The sequence below is a fragment of the Carassius gibelio genome, chromosome B5 (assembly GCF_023724105.1).
Source record: "Carassius gibelio isolate Cgi1373 ecotype wild population from Czech Republic chromosome B5, carGib1.2-hapl.c, whole genome shotgun sequence".
Classification (NCBI taxonomy): Eukaryota; Metazoa; Chordata; class Actinopteri; order Cypriniformes; family Cyprinidae; genus Carassius; species Carassius gibelio.
In genome coordinates this window covers 14,953,237-14,970,194 of record NC_068400.1, presented here as the reverse complement: position 1 = coordinate 14,970,194, position 16,958 = coordinate 14,953,237, and the positions used below count along the sequence as shown (strand labels likewise).

The 16,958-nt window shown below is 33.7% G+C and overlaps 2 protein-coding genes across 2 annotated transcripts; one reads left to right on the top strand and one right to left on the bottom strand.

Moving 5' to 3' along the window:
* Positions 1-520: 520 nt before the first annotated feature.
* On the top strand, positions 521-16,146 carry top3b (DNA topoisomerase III beta). Its single transcript, XM_052557592.1, has 18 exons — positions 521-575; positions 664-779; positions 4,344-4,475; positions 4,639-4,745; positions 4,977-5,051; positions 5,142-5,338; positions 6,013-6,169; positions 6,295-6,408; positions 6,489-6,579; positions 7,122-7,276; positions 7,830-7,935; positions 9,148-9,294; positions 9,403-9,576; positions 10,757-10,885; positions 10,977-11,126; positions 11,443-11,543; positions 13,268-13,469; positions 15,567-16,146. Exons 2-18 carry the CDS (start codon positions 710-712, stop codon positions 16,043-16,045), a joined length of 2,586 nt encoding a protein of 861 aa, XP_052413552.1. The 5' UTR covers positions 521-575; positions 664-709; the 3' UTR covers positions 16,046-16,146.
* On the bottom strand, positions 1,198-3,339 carry LOC127958673 (uncharacterized). Its single transcript, XM_052557593.1, has 3 exons — positions 3,094-3,339; positions 1,798-1,973; positions 1,198-1,573 (listed from the first exon to the last, which is right to left on the bottom strand). The coding sequence occupies exons 1-3, from the start codon at positions 3,322-3,324 to the stop codon at positions 1,354-1,356; spliced, it is 627 nt and encodes a 208-aa protein (XP_052413553.1). The 5' UTR covers positions 3,325-3,339; the 3' UTR covers positions 1,198-1,353.
* Positions 16,147-16,958: the final 812 nt, after the last annotated feature.

Sequence of the window (16,958 nt, the reverse complement as noted above, 5' to 3'; positions counted from 1 at the left end):
AATGAGGAATTTTGCCTATGTATTTCGTATTTACTTGCATGAATATATATATATATATATATATATATATATATATATATATATATATATATAAAAAAAAAAAAAAAAAAAAAAAAAAATATATATATATATATATATATATATATATATATATATATATATATATATATATATATATATATATATATATATATATATATATTACTAAATAACCTTTTCGAAATGTTTTGACATTTTCCAGTTATTGATAATTTTAAGACAAAACAACACATTTTCCATGTATTTTAAATATTAATTTATACTATATTCATTTTAATATTTATTTAAAATTGTATAGCCTACTTATAATACATATATTTAATATATGTATATTACAATATGTAAGTAAAATTATCATAATAATAATTAATAATCATCATCATTACAATTACATTTGTTTATTCCTTCATTTTAATCGGTATTTTAATTGTATTAAAATGTTTCGTACAACCGTCAGGGCTTTTATTAAAAAAAAAAAAAAAACTCGAACAACCCGGAAGTGAATATCCCTAAAGAAGTGGCTGCATCACATACCGGTGTGTTTTCTAGATTGTTGTTTTAAAAAGTCTAATTTTAGCTTTAGTTATTAACTTTAAGATAAGATATATACTTTTCTTATTTCAGGTCAGGTCCCGTTGATGTTTTTGAGACATAAATAAAGCCGTAAGCGATGAGGACTGTGTTTATGGTGGCTGAGAAGCCCTCTCTGGCTCAGTCCATCGCCAAAATCCTCTCTAAAGGTTAGTCTGTATGATCTTTATACAAATTAAATATACTGTATATAATTTCAGGTGCCCTAATTTATAATAACACCCTTGATGTCTTGTTTGGTCCTGTTTGACATTCATTTGTTAATATTCCGTTGGTATATCCCTGCAGCAGATGGACAGTTGTCATCGTCAAATGAGGTGCTAGAATAAAAATATGTCGAATAGCACGTTTCTAATTATTTTCTAATTGTTTTTCATTTTTTGGCTACATACTAAATTGTAGAATATATTGAATATTCTTAATAGTCCCACTGCAAGTAAAAGGTTACTGGGTGTTTCATTTAGTTGAGTATTTTAAAAGAAATGAGTCTTACATTTTGAAACATTTGTTTCCAAAATGAGATCAAACGTTTTTGTTACAAAACTAGTTTATTTAATCACATTTGCAAGCATTTGGCAACTCAATACATCTGTATGGCAGCGTGTACATTGTGTCGTTGTTTATTAAGGACAATAAGCATCACTATTCAGTAGATTTCTTTGTGGTTGACATTAGATTCAATAATTAAAATTGAATCCAGTGCATGAACTGTTAGACCCAGTGCTAATTCTGTCTGGATGTAGCACAAAGACAGGCGATGTTGACATCCTCGAATTCCAGTGCGTAAGTTGGGCATCTTGGGTTTTTTCTAAGAAATGGCATTTTGATTGCAATGGGGATGCTCTCCAGACTGAAAGAGCTGTCGACCCCATTACAGGAATGACTGTTCAGGCAGTTTGCTTCATAGATGAGCTGTGGCACACGGTGCAGGTCGAAGTTCTTCCTGTTATTGGTGCAGAAAAAATATTTCTATATTCAGACATTCTGAAATTGGCTGAAGTGTCTTTCAGATTAGACTGCATTTTGATGTCAGTTAAATACAGCTCGTCAAATTCTGAATTGTTACAAACTATTATAAGAAAAGGATTGCATTTATCCTGTATAAAATGCACCTGCAGTATACTTTACCTATAGCTTTAAAAAGGTTTACAGATCTGCTGTACTCACTCGTAGCTCCATGCAGCGACGCTGCGCTCGTTGATCCTGCTGGGCAGGTTGAGGAGCTGTGCGTGGTACTTATTGAGCGTGGAGGAGCAGTCTGTTTGCTCCACACACTGTTCCATGATCGGATTGCACTGGCTGGGGTTCAAGACCAGCAGAAAAAGGCTCAGGAGTCCTAGAATCTGAGCGGGAGAGTGAGAAGTAGGCAACAAACCATCAGTATTTATTAGTTGGCACCTGTCACCAGTGGACACCTTCATGGATTGTGCTCCTTCCATAGCTACTGCCAAAATATAACACCTGCTTTCACAGATGCACTGTACACTGACATCATTCAAGTTAAAGAATAATTATAGATTCCATGTGTCCCTTAGTCTATATTAAATTCATCAGTGATGAACAATAAATAAATATAGTTTACTAAAACAGATAAATACTAAAATAAATACTAAAAATGGATTGCATCCTAAACTATTGGATGCTCCGTTTTAGTTTAGTGATATATGATATGATGTATATCTGCCAGGGCACTTTTGGCACATTTTATTTTTATAATTTAAAATTTTTTGTTAGGTAAATCTAAATAATAATTTGATTTCAGCAATTTTGTTTACCTATAATTTTCCATGTATTATATAGTATATATATATGTGTGTGTGTGTGTATGAAATATTATAATTTAATTACTTATATGTACTTTTGAATTGCGTACTAACTTTCAAAAACTTTAGGTCGTTTTAAAGGATTCCTGAGACAAATGTGACATTAAAGACATTAATAATTTTACAAAAATATACATTTCTATATTTTAGATAGATTCTGTACTTTTGAACATTGTATACATAAAACAAATCATGAAAAAATCAAATGTATGATGGTTTCCATAAAACTACTAAGCAGCACAACTGTTTTCAAAATTGATAATAGAACAAAATGTTTCTTGAGCACTAAATCATCATATTAGAATGATTTCTGAAGGATCATGTGACACTAAAAACTAGAATAATGATGCTGAAAATTCTGCTTTTTAAATAATATATTCCAATATAAAATAATTTCACAATATTACTGTTAGCAATGCATTTTTCAGCAAATAAATTCTGCTTGGATGAGCAAAAGAGGCTTCTTTCCAAAAACATAACATTTATTACTAACCCCAAACTTTTTAATTGTAGTGTAACAAATTTAATATTAAAATGTGATAATTTAAATCTTAAAAGTCCAAGTAAGTGCAGTTTCCTAGTTCTGGGTCCTAGATGATCTTGCGAGGCTAGTCTTGTGAGAATGGCGTTGGACTCTTACCTGTAGCTGGTGCATGATGGAGAAACGGAGGTGAGGAGTGCCGCGAAAGGCTGGAGGCTTGCCGTGTCTGTTGGAGGTAAAGCTTCTAGTGCAAGTGTGTCCTCCCTCTTCTTTTGGGCCTATATTTATGTGCCACCATCTCAATGGAAACCTCCAAAAATCTGTAGCGGAAGAGTGGAGGTCATCATCAGGCTCAGTCACAATGGACTCCATCAGCCTTGGGACCAGCATCTCGTTACCTGATGGTGACCGTTGACGTCATTCAGGTTTAACTCTGGTAGGGCAAAATAGAAAAGAATGAATGAAAGGAATGATGCATAATCAGCTCATCTCTCTCTCATTTCACATGATGGATCGCTCAATGCCAGCACCAATTGGACTGCTTTTAGGCTGCTGATTCATCAGTGTACTCCACCATCAATGTTTCTTAAGGAACTCTTATGCAGTAGTCAAGCTTACAACATCATGTTGGTTACTTTTGCAGACATTGAAGTGCTGAATTATAAACTGTGCATTCAAAGCGAAAAACTAAGTCTTGTCTGAATGCAATTATTGTGTTGTCAGTGAAAGCTTATGTTTGCATGAATTTCATGTTAAAATACTTCAGTTTTTAATTTTGTTCTAGTTAATGGGATAGTTTACCCCAAAAATTTAAATTCTGTCACCCTCATGTCATTCCAAACCTGTGTAATTTTCTTTCTTCTGTTGAACACAAATGAAGATTTATTTTTTAACTACCGTATTTTCCAGACTATTACGTCACACTTTTTTTCATAGTTTGGCTGGTCCTGCGACTTATAGTCAGGTGCGACTTATTTATCAAAATTAATTTGGCATGAACCAAGAGAAATGAACTAAGAGACATGAATGAGAGGGTGCTGCTCAGTGCTCCTGTAGTCTACACTGAAAACATAGAGCGCCCTCTGGCGGCTGGAGACGGTAATGTTTTCTCTTGGTTCTTGGTTCTAAATAAATGCGACTTATAGTCCAATGCCACTTATATATGTTTTTTTCCTCATCATGACGTATTTTTGGACTGATGCGACTTATACTCAGGTGCGACTTTAGTCCGAAAAATACGTAAAAAGATTTGGGGTCACAATGAATTCTATAGTATTTTTTGTTCATACTATGGAAGTCAATTTGACCTGAAACCAGAGAAAGAAATGCCAGCAAGTTTTGAAGGACATGAAGTTATAAGTAATGAATGAGGTCTTTAAACATTTCTCTTCATTGCCTTTGACTTACAGGTAGCTGTTCATCCCGTAAAGGCCTGAATGGAGCGTGTTCAGTCCATGAGTACACGGGAAGCTTCATGGGCCAGAATGTGAGGTTCAAGATGACGTCAGTGTGTGGACATGTCATGAGTCTGGACTTCATCGGCAAGTATTTTGTCTGCAGCAGGACTGCTTTTAAAATACAAGCAAAATCTGTAACTGTACGCTACCAGTCAAAAGTTTCTGAAGCAGCGTTTTTTAAAGAACTCTCTATTGCTCACCAAGCCTGGGTTTATTTGATCCGAACTAAAAACTTGACCTTTTTTAGGAAAGTACAACAACTGGGATAAAGTTGATCCAGCTGAGTTGTTCAGTAAAGCTCCGACTGAGAAGAAAGAAGCCAACCCCAAACTAAATATGGTCAAATTCCTTCAGGTGACTTTACCTTTCACTACCTGACTGATTGTGTTGTATCTGTTGTCTAAAATAATTCAACATTTAGACAAACTGTATTTAAAGACGACATGTAAGCCTGTCAAAGAATTAATAATTTCTATTATATAATATAATTATACTAACAATAACAATATTTTAACAATTAAGTCTTAACATATGTAAAAACCCTTCCATAAATCTTTAAATAACAAAGTTGCTGTTTATTGACAGGTTGAAGCAAAAGGTTGTGACTATGTTGTCCTGTGGTTGGATTGTGATAAAGAAGGAGAGAACATTTGTTTTGAGGTGAGTCTGAATCTACTGAAAGAAAATAGAGTGTAAGATTGTCCGAATAACTGGGCCTTTTTTTGATTTGTTTGTGTTGTACCATCTAAGGTGTTGGATGCCATTCAGCCGCTGATGAATAAGTCTTACGGTAATGATCGTACCGTGTATCGAGCAAAGTTCAGCTCCATCACAGACACGGATATCTATAACGCCATGAACCGACTTGGAGAACCCAACAAGAACGAGGCTCTGTCCGTAGATGCTCGTCAGGAGCTGGACCTCAGGATTGGCTGTGCTTTCACACGGTATGAAAGAGGTCCTCTGGGTCCAGACCTGCTTTGAGTTCTTTTAATACCATTAAACAAGTGCAAGTACAATGTACATATACTGTTGAAATGATTGCGGTTAGTAAGATTTTTAAAAAATGTTTTTGACAAACATTTCTTATGCTTATCAAAGCTGCATATATTTGATAAAAAAATAAAATAAAAACAGCAATATTGTAAAATATTGTTACAAATTAAATATAACTCTTTTCTATTGTAATATATTGTAAAATAATACTTATTTCCAGTGATTGCAAATCTAACAATTTCAGTGTCGCATGATCTTTCAAAAATCATTTTAATATGTTCATTTGCTGCTCAAGAGACATTTCTTATTAACATCAAAACAGTTATGCTGCTTAATATTTTTGTGGAAACTGTCATCATTTTTTTCAGGGTGCTTTGTTGAATACAAAGATCAAAAGAACAGCATTAATTTAAAATATTAATATTTTGTAGCTTTATTAATGTATTCACTGTCACTTTTCCTTAAAATAATGCATCTTTACGGAATAAAAGTTAGAATTTCTTTTTTTCTTTTTCTTTTTTTTTTACTGCCTACAAACTTTTTGAACAGAAGTGCATTTGTCAAAGAATTGTTATTAAAGATAATACTAAGTAGTTCATTCATCACACATAATCATTATTTTTAGTTTCCAGACTAAATACTTCCAGGGGAAATATGGGAATCTGGACTCCTCCTTGATCTCATTTGGTCCGTGTCAGACTCCCACTCTGGGATTCTGTGTGGAACGGCATGACAAGATCCAGTCCTTCAAACCTGAAGCATACTGGGTCATACAGGCAAAGGTCAGTTCTGGCCTTTTCTGCTCAAAATACAAAACTAAGTTTTCACAATCAAATTCTTTTTCAGAACTGCTATATCATTTCGGTTCGCATTCTTGCTTCTTTTCTACATTTTTTTGTGAACACAGGTTTTTAAAGGCAAGGACAGTCCACTCACCTTGGACTGGGACCGTGTGCGAGTTTTTGACCGAGATGTTGGTCAAATGTTTGTTAACATGGCAAAGACTGCTAAGGAGGCTAAAGTATGTATTTGTTTCTCAGCTGTAATTTCATATTTTAGTGATGTGTAACTGCATGAGTTGCGATGTATCTTCTCTTGCAGGTTGAATCCGTGTCTAAGAAAGAGAAAGCCAAGCAGAGACCCCTGGCCTTGAATACAGTGGAGATGTTAAGAGTGGGCAGCTCTGCTTTGGGTGGGCAGCTTTCCTTGTGATTATTAAATGTGGATTCACGAATCAAAAGCATAAGAAATAGGTTTTAATGAGGAAAGAAAGAAATAAGGGAGACAATAAAACCAATTACTTATGAAATGTAATGCCATAGAACTTTTAGAACTTAATTTTCTCTAATAACGTCACTTTTTTTCCTGTAATTTTGTCGTATTAAAGGATTATTTACATAAAAATAATCAGACTGAAAATAGTAACTCACTCTACCATTAAAATAAGTCTCTTCTCTTACTAAGGCTGCATTTATTTAATAAAAAATGTGGTAAAACTGTAATAATGTGAAATATTATCGCAACTTAAAATAACTGTTTTCAGTTGTATTATATTATCAAATGTAATTTATTCCTGTGTTGCAAAGCTTAATTTTTAGCATCATTACTCCAATCTTCAATCTCATATGATCCTTCAGAAATCATGCTAATATGCTGACAGAGAGAAAAAAATCTTACTGACCTCAAACATTTAAACTGCAGCGTATATGTGATTTTATCTGTGTTATTTCTCAGGAATGGGTCCCCAGCATACTATGCAGATAGCAGAGCGTCTCTACACACAGGGTTATATCAGCTACCCTCGCACAGAGACCACACATTACCCTGAAAACTTTGACCTGAAGGGCACCCTCAAACAACAAGCCAACAGCTCCTTCTGGGGGGAAGCGGTAAGCAATAGCCCTTTCCTCCACCCCCCGAAGAAATCACTTAAGATGATCAATAATGAAGTAATATGCTCTTTAATGATAGGGCTGTCAAACCATTAATCGCATCCAAAATAAAAGTTTTTGTTTACACGATATGTCTGGTATGTCTGTGTACTATGTCTATTTAATATTTATATGTAAATACACGCACATGCATGTATATATTTAAGAAAAATATGTTAAGTTTATATATTAAGTATATTTAAAATATAAATTATATGAATATAAATATGCACCTGTAAATACATGCACATGTTTTCTAAATATATGCTGTATGTGGGAGTATTTATTTATACATAATAATTATGCACAGTTCACACACATATATTATGTAAACAAAAACTTTTATTTTGGATGTGATTAATCGTTTGACAACTCTATTATTTTATAATATATAATTTATTTTATTTTGTATAATATTTAGTATTATAATATAGATGGTCTATATATTTAATCTTGATATGCCACAAAAATAATGCAAAGTGTTTAATATTGTGTGTGTTTGTCTATACAGGTAAAAGCCCTGCTCTCTGAGGGCATTAACAGGCCAAGAAAGGGAGCGGACGCCGGAGACCATCCGCCAATCACACCCATGAGAGCCGCCTCTGAGAGCGAGCTGGGTACGACTGTCAGACTGCGTATTTTCACATTTACATGTTTGATATTGAAATGCTGTGTGCAGAGATATTCTAGAAAACACTCATGGATCATACTATGATCCAAATCTGACATTTCAGGACAAGATGCTTGAACCTGTTAATCATTTTAAATGTGAGCTTAAAGGGATAGTTCACCCGAAAAAGGAAAATTCTGTCATTCATTACTCATCCTCATGTCGTTCCAAACCCGTGAGACCTTTACGTTCATCATCGGAACACAAATTAAGATATTTCTGATGAAATCCGAGAGCTCTCTGACCCTCCATAGACAGCAAGGATCTTTACACAATCAAAGCTCAGAAACGTAGCAAGGATATCGTTAAAATAATCCATGTGACATCAGGTGTTCAACCGTTATTTTACGAAATTAAAAGAATACTTTTTTGTGCACAAAGAAAACATATTTATACAACAATTTCTCATACATACGTTGCATAATTTATGTATGTGATATTCTCCAATATGGTGCTAGGGTAATATGGAGGAGACAAATTGTTGAATAAATTTGATGAATAAAGGAATGCATCAAAAATATCTTAATTTTTGTTCTAAAGATAAACAAAGGTCTTATGGGTTTGGAACGACATGAGGGTAAGTAAACGATTGGGTGAACAATCTTTTTAATTAAATAGTGAAGCATGTAGGATGTTTACACTTCCATTCAAATGTTTGAGGCTTCAGAAAGGTAATAAAAAAAAAAATACTTTTATTCAGCAAGGATGCATTAAATTGATCAAAAGTGATATTTGTTATGTTACAGAAGATTTCCCTTTTCAAAATAAATGCTGTTGTTTTGAAATAACTATTCATTATTAAGCGAAATAAACATTAAGCAGCACTGTTTTCAACATTGCTAATAATTAGAAAAGTTTCTTCAGCAGTGAATCAGCATATTAGAATGATTTCTAAAGGATCATGTGACACTGAAGACTGGAGAAATTATGCTGAAAATTCAGCATAAAATATATTCAAATATAAAAGTTTTTTTTTTTTTTAAATGCAATAATAATTGTACTGTTCTTATATATATATATATATATATATATATAACAGTACAGTCAACAAGGACATATTGCAGGAACATCCTAACTCTAGAATCTAATCTTAACTGATCTGAAGTCAGATCTAAGACAACAGAGCTATAAAATGGCAAATATCTTTTTGTCTCTGCAGGCAGCGATGGTTGGCGTCTGTATGATTACATCACACGGCACTTCATCGCAACGGTCAGCCCCGACTGCAAATACCTGCAGACCACGATTTCCTTCAGCATCGCCACAGAGAGCTTCACATGCAGCGGGAAGACGCTCATCTCTGCTGGTACGTGCATTCTTCAGATCAGCTTTATTAATGTTTTTTGTTACTTTATCCACTTTTGAATTATATTCTAGTGGAGAGATGATGCTTATTAATATTTCTTGCAAATAGGTTACACTGAGGTGATGCCCTGGCAGGGTATTGCACAGGAAGAGGCCTTGCCGGTGTGTGAGAGAGGAGACACATTTACAGTGGATGAGATCAAACTACTGGAGAAACAGACCAATCCACCAGACTACCTGACTGAGGCCGAGCTCATCACACTCATGGAGAAACACGGCGTCGGTATGATCACTTTTATTAGTCCTGACCACCTTCACAGCAGTCCACAGAGGAGAGTAAATGGAAACAGGTCTTCACATACATTTTATCTCTGATGTGCACTCACAGTGTTAGTGTTTGGTCACCATTGAACTATTCACCATTTTTAGATGTGGTGTGTCTAAAATACTATGTCTCAAAATCATGCAGAATTCACAGCACAATGATTTATGAAAAGTTATTCTTTCATTATGCATTATATGCTATTATTTATATGCTATTGTATATGAGGAGTATTTTAGCATTTGTGACCCTGGAGTACAAAACCAGTATTAAGTTGCTGGGGTATATTTTTAGCAGTAGCAAAAAAAACTGTATGGTTCAAAATTATTTGATATCATAAGGATATTAAGTAAAGATCATGTTCAATGAAGATATTTAAAAAATGTCCTACCCCAAATATATAAAAACGTAATTTTTGATTATTAATATGCATTGCAAAGAACTTTATTTTGGACAACTTTAAAGATTTTCAAATGTTGCCTTGTCATAACAAACCATACATCAGTGGGAAGATTATTTATTCAACTTTCAGATAATGTATAAATCTTAATTGTGAGAAATTGACACTTATGACTGGTTTTGTGGTCTAGGGTCACATTTCATATTTTATTTGTATTTATATTAGAAATGTTTCTTCAAGATTTAGTGCATTAATGTATTAATACATATGCCATTTACAGATTTTGAAATAAGTTTCTTATGCTCACCGAGGATGCATATATTTAATCAAAAATACAGTAAAACTAGTATATTGTGAAATATTATTCGTTTATTTAAAGTATGTATTTTAAAACAGCCATAGCTTCAGTCCCAGTGTCACATGATCCTTCAGAATTTGCTACTTTAAGAAATATTTCTTATTATCAGTGTTGAAAACAGTTGTCCTGCTTAATTTTATTCATTATTAATTATTTCAGGATTCAGGATAAGAACAGCTTTTATTTGATATATAAATATTTTATAATACGCATTTACAGCAATTTTTCTTTTATCAGTCTAATGCATCCTTGCCATTTTATAAAAATTAAAATTTTAACATTGTTAAATTTTTTGCACAAATTTAACTGGTAGGAATTGGGAGTAACTGGGAGTAAAGTGAAATTACTATGTGGACTACAATAACAAATGATTGTGTCACTAGGTACGGATGCCAGCATCCCTGTCCACATTAACAACATCTGCCAGAGGAACTATGTGACGGTTGAAAGTGGCCGCAAACTCAAACCCACCAACCTGGGGATTGTTCTGGTTCATGGTTACTATAAGATTGGTAAGGAAACAGTGTCAACATCAGGTATTTAGCTGCTTGACTCATTTTTTAAACTTACATTTTTCCTTGTACATCTGAATGTGTGTGTTAGATGCAGATTTGGTGCTGCCCACAATCCGCAGTGCTGTGGAAAAACAGCTAAATCTGATAGCTTTAGGAAAGGCAGACTTCCACCAGGTCTTACAGCACACTCTGGACATCTTCAAGAGGAAGTTTCACTACTTTGTGGACTCCATTGCAGGTAATGTCCCAAAATGAATCTATGCATAGAATTAGTTTACTGCTCTATTTCTGTACCAGACTAAAAATCTATTTCAGAATGTTCTCAGAGAAACCCCATGTTTTTATGATTGCTGCAGAAAAGTCAGACAAAGTATATGGTTGTAATTGCTGTTTAAATACACTGAACATATCAGATGCGCTTCTATGCCACCTTTGCAGTGTAAATTTGGCATTAGAGATGTTGCTTTAAAACTACTAATCACTTATCAGGGTGTATTACTTTGTTAGTGCTATAATTATTGACTCTTAAATCATGCTGGGAATGTTTTTAACAGGAATGGATGAGCTGATGGAAGTGTCCTTTTCTCCCATCGCCGCTACTGGGAAACCTCTCTCACGCTGTGGCAAATGCCATCGCTTCATGAAGTACATCCAGGTCTGTAACAACTCCTATTGACTTCTTACACATACTGCATTCTTGCTTTCTTTTTATGATACTATTAACATTTCACAGTAATACTCTTTTACTGTATTGTTGATCATATAATTGCTGCCTCATTGAATGTTATTAGGACTAGGGTTGCAAAAAGATGGAAAAGTTCCAGGAGATTTTTGAAACATTGCAGGAATGTTTGAAAATGTCCATATTTTTTCCAAATCTTTTTGGAAAGTTTCTGGAAATTTACTGGAAATGTTCACCCCTCTGCAACCCTGTTTAGGACTCTGAAGGGTATAATGTTTAATCGTAGCACAGATAAAATGGTAGTTAAGAGGTCAAAGCCCTTGGCTTGTAATAAGAAGGTCAAAGCCCTATGTGATGTCTTCAGATTGGGAGTTAATGGTAGGGTCAAGGGTCATGGATCAAAGCCCCAGATATGGTGTTGCAATCATTTGACTTGAGTGCTGTGCAGAACTGAACTTTGGATCATTTTGAAACAAGCGTGTTTGGTTAAATATCTAACATTCCTCCATCTAATCATACTTTCATCAGTTCAAACTAAAGGCCAATGCTACAGTATGATCTGTAGTTCAGGTCTGAGTTCAGTGTACTATGAAAACAGATTTTGTTTTGGGGTAGTAAGAAGAGTCTTTAAAAGCTGCATTTGTTTGATAAAAAAATGCAATAAAGTAAGATTGTGAAATATTACAATTTAAAAAACAGAATTTTCAGCATTATTACGCCAGTCTTTAAGGCTGATTTATATTTCTGCGTCAGACCAACGCCGTAGCCTTTACACCGTAGGCAATGCATCAGTTTTCATTTATACTTCCGCGTGCAGTGCACATGCAAACAGCTAGTCAGCGTATGGGAGTGCGTCTATGTGTAGGCTAGGGCGTAGGTCAGATGCAGAATCAGTCTTTAGTGTCACAATCCTTCAGAAATGTTTTAATAAACGAACAGTATTTATATGAAACCGTAACATAATAAATGTCTTTCACTTTTGATCAATTTAATGTATTCTTTCTGAATAAAAATATTAATTTCTTTAAAGAAATCTTACTGACCCAAAACTTTTGAACCGTACTGTATACTGTGTATATAGTGCGCATATACCCACAATGCTTTGCACATCAAAAACATGATGATGTTGATTATTCGCAGTGAGTAATGCAGCTGAAGTTTTTAATGACTCATCTGATATGGATGGGATCCCAGAGCATCCACATATGAACACTAACTTTGATCCTAATTACCATCCGAATGCTCATGTTGCTGTAAATCACGTGGTTTATTTCTTTTTGCTCTGATGCACTTTGGGCTTTTAGGCAGCCTCTCATCTCTCTAGCACATGAAAGTGACCTTCAACAAGGAAGCATTTTACCTAAATGTTGTCTTGTGTCCATATTAATGTGGAAAAACTCTCAAATGATTCATCAGTGTCCCTTATCATTCAAATGAGACTCCTGTGTCCCTGTTAAATGGGCTTCAATGTCCACCGCTTGCGTAAGGGAAATTAATTCTGATTTTCTCAAGTGGATTCCAGCCACAATAGAGAGGTCTTTACTGTTACTTCTTCATTTTGGATGATAAAATATGTAGAAAATAAAGTTATAAACTGAAATACATTAGTAATTCAGGAAATGCTGGTAGTTGACGTGTGTTTTCCCTGATGGCTTTCTACAGCTTTATCATGATGTCTTTTTGAATCCCCCCCCCAGGCCAAACCCAGTCGCTTGCACTGCTCTCACTGTGACGAGACCTACAGTTTGCCTCAGAACGGAGCCATTAAGCTGTACAAGGAGCTCAAGTGTCCTCTGGATGAGTTTGAGCTGGTGCTGTGGACCTCGGGGTCTCGTGGCAAAAGCTACCCTGTGTGTCCATACTGCTTCAGCAACCCTCCCTTCAGAGACATGAAGAAAGGTAAGAGAAAGCAGAAAGTTTTGATTCTTTAAAGTGATTTGATTCTGTAAAGTGATTAAAGTGATTCTTTTATTAGGTTTCTTTCAACCTGTTTTTTATGTACTTCACATCAGAGATCTGATCATGCCCTTGATCAACCTTTGGATTTAATTTCTGTTGTTGTTGTTGTTGTTGAAATGGTTGGATAAACCATCATTCAAATTTATGGAAATGAAAAGAAATGTTTAGTTTCCAAATAAAATCAAATGTATAAAATGTAGTCATTGAATATTATTAAATAATAAATCAATATTAAATAATTAAACTATTATTAAATATTAAGTAAAACATATGTATTTTATATTAGGGCTAAACTTAATTAGTTATGAAAAAATAACGCAATTAAAATATTTTAACACGGTTAACCCTCTGGCCCCACCCCCTGACCTATAAATCATAATATTGTTGACAAATATGATGCAGGGCAACAACTCCATAAATGCAGGTAAGTTATGCCTTAAAATTCAAGATATGAGTTTTTTTTTGTCTCGTATTTAACTTATAGGACTATCATACCATAAGCACTATCACACGAGTGCTCATTTTGTCCCAAATATTACAAGTTAAGTTAAATGTTATTTTATACAGCAGTTCAGTAAATAAGATGTTGATATTGTGTTATATTTTAAAAACACTATTATGTTTTTGCTCAATAGCAGAGCCATAGCAGAAATGTCTCTGAGCAACACTATTAGTAGTGTTTAGTTTCTAAATGAATTCGTCTTGAAGAAATCGCGTGAATCAATGATTCAAAATTTCATTCATATAGTGAGCCGTTTACTTCATTCCTTAATCTATCAGCCGTTTGAGTCGGATCGAATGAAGACATTTACCACCACGTGCTGGCAGATTTTTTTATATTTTTTTTATTTAGAGAATCATTTCATGAAAATAAAAATAATAATCATAATAACAATAAAGGGATCGGTATTGTTCACCCCCAAAAAATTTCTGTCATAATTTACTCGCCTTCATGTCATTTCAAAGACTTCTTCAGCAGAACATAAAGAAGGTCATTTGAAGACTGTTGGTAACAAAGCTGTTTTGGTAAATGATTTTAATTGCATATAAAATAAAGAGTTGTTTCTCAAATTATCTTCTTTTATATTCCATAGTTTATGTTAGGACATTATAACTTAAATGTTTATTTATAATATATTTAGTTTAATCAAATAACATTTTTCTTGCTAAAGCTAAAATTTGTAATGTCAACTTATCTTTTAACACAAAATAGCTTTAAATAATTTTTTGTGGATATTTTCACATATTTTAGATTTAATCATCACATCATGTAATTAATTACATTAAAAATGCTAATCGACTGAAAGCACTATTTTATATTCCATAATAAAAAATATATAGATTTTATATTGTTATTAAATTACACTGTTGTTTTTACAAGTCTGTATCTGATTGATGCAATTAAAATGTATTCATTTATTTATTTTAAATATTAAATGCATTTTATATAATTAAAAATATTATATATTTCATATTACAGTACCAGACGTTTGGAGTCAGTAAAATTTGTTTGCTAAAGAATAAATGATAAATTGATCAAAAGGGATAGTAAAGAATTCAACATGGTTTATAATCAGAAATGTTTCTTGAGCAGCAAATCAGCATATCAGGATGATTTCTCAAGGATCATGTGACACTGAAGACTGGAGTGATGATGCTGAAAATTCAGCTTTACATTACAGGAATAAATTATATTTTAAAATACATTCAAATAGAATATAAAACCCTTCTTTTAAAATTTAGTATCTTACAGTATTACCTTTTACAGTTTTTTTTTTTTTTTTTTTTAACTGTAAATGCAGTCTTGGTGAGCTTCTTTGAAAAACATTAAAACATCTTAATGTCCCCAAACTTTTGAACAGTAATCTGTTTAAAATAAATATATAAAATACAAAATATACCTAGAAAAATGATCATAGAGGTGCAGTTAAAAAGACTGGGTGGGGAATTCTGACATGTAAAAGTTCCTGTTCTGTAAAAGTTCTCGTACTTGAAGAATATCCCTTATTATGTCCTTTCTCTTTCTATTTCGGTCAGGGATGGGCTGTAATGAGTGCACCCACCCTTCCTGTCAGCACTCCCTCAACTCTCTTGGCATCGGCCAGTGTGTTGAATGTGAGACGGGCGTCCTGGTCTTCGATCCCACCTCGGGTCCAAAGTGGCGCATGGCTTGCAACAAATGCAACGTTGTGGTGCATTTCTTCGAGCACGCCCATAAAGTGCAGGTGTCCCAGGACAGCTGTGATTCCTGCGAAGCCTCACTGGTCATAGTGGACTTCAACAAGACACGCTCGCCGTTGCCTGATGGTGAAACGCAGCACACTGGCTGTGTGTTTTGCGACCCCGTCTTCCAGGATCTGGTGGAGCTGAAACATGCGACCATGCGGCATCCCATGCACCGGGCCGGAGGAGCCCGCAGAGGGAGAGGGAAGGGAAGAGGAAGGAGACCTATGGGGAGAGGGAATCCTAAAAAGCCTAAAGATAAAATGGCAGCCCTGGCAGCATATTTTGTATAGAATGCTAATTTTTCTTGCAGCGGAAGATCAAAGCCAACTTAATAAGTCTTAAAGTGCAAACTCAAAATATGAATATGGCAATAAACTGTTAGTTTAATACACTCTTTGCTGTATCTTGTCTGTCTAGTTTATTTCTTGGGTGGGGTGGGGGGGGTTATGTCTATATATTCAATCAAAAATCTAAATGTGTTTAGTGTTTTTGAAAAAAGTCTCTAATGCTCACAATTATTTTTATTTTTATAAAAAAATAACAATAATAATAATAATGTTGTGAAATATAATTTAAAAGAACTGTTAACCATTTTAATAATTTAATTGAAGACTCGAGTAATGGCTGCTACTAAATTACATCTTAAAATATATTTAAATAGAAAAGTCACACATCTATATGAAACAGTATGCTAAATATATAAATAAAATGGTAAAATTATACAAAGTTAGTTACCAAGAAATGAAAATAAAACAAACAGGGTATGGTTATTAATATGGTACCACAACCGTAGCATGTTACAAGTTTTCAGTTGCACATTTTACTAAGTTGCTCTATATTTTAGATTTACATTTCTGTATTTTCTTTATTTATATATTTGCTGGATTTACTTATCTTATGATTACATGCATTTTTAACAGAAATGCATATAATCATAAGAAACAACATTAAGAACGATGTTCATTGAGAGTATATAATCAACAACATTTTACGATGTTTAACTGAACAAATTATGCAAACAATATTAAGAAAAAAAATACATAAAAATATAAAAATTAGAAGTTTCGGTTTAATAAGAGAGAAAAAAGGCGCCATATCTCTCAGTATCCTCTTGTAAAATGTAATTATAAGAATAATATGTTTGAATAACGTTTTTTAAGGAATCTCTGCATTTATAATGGGGAAAAAATAATTAAAAATGTT

What these genes read in the sequence shown, in the direction of transcription:
- top3b (XM_052557592.1), top strand. Translation starts at nt 710, where the DNA reads ATGAGGACTGTGTTTATGGTGGCTGAGAAGCCCTCTCTGGCTCAGTCC. An exon ending in ATATGGTCAAATTCCTTCAG is followed by an intron (nt 4,746 to 4,976) that starts GTGACTTTACCT and finishes GTTTATTGACAG; the next exon opens with GTTGAAGCAAAAGGTTGTGA. An exon ending in TCATGGTTACTATAAGATTG is followed by an intron (nt 10,886 to 10,976) that starts GTAAGGAAACAG and finishes TGTGTGTGTTAG; the next exon opens with ATGCAGATTTGGTGCTGCCC.
- LOC127958673 (XM_052557593.1), bottom strand. Translation starts at nt 3,324, where the DNA reads ATGCTGGTCCCAAGGCTGATGGAGTCCATTGTGACTGAGCCTGATGAT. An exon ending in CCATCATGCACCAGCTACAG is followed by an intron (nt 1,974 to 3,093) that starts GTAAGAGTCCAA and finishes TCTCCCGCTCAG; the next exon opens with ATTCTAGGACTCCTGAGCCT. An exon ending in GTCGCTGCATGGAGCTACGA is followed by an intron (nt 1,574 to 1,797) that starts GTGAGTACAGCA and finishes CACCAATAACAG; the next exon opens with GAAGAACTTCGACCTGCACC.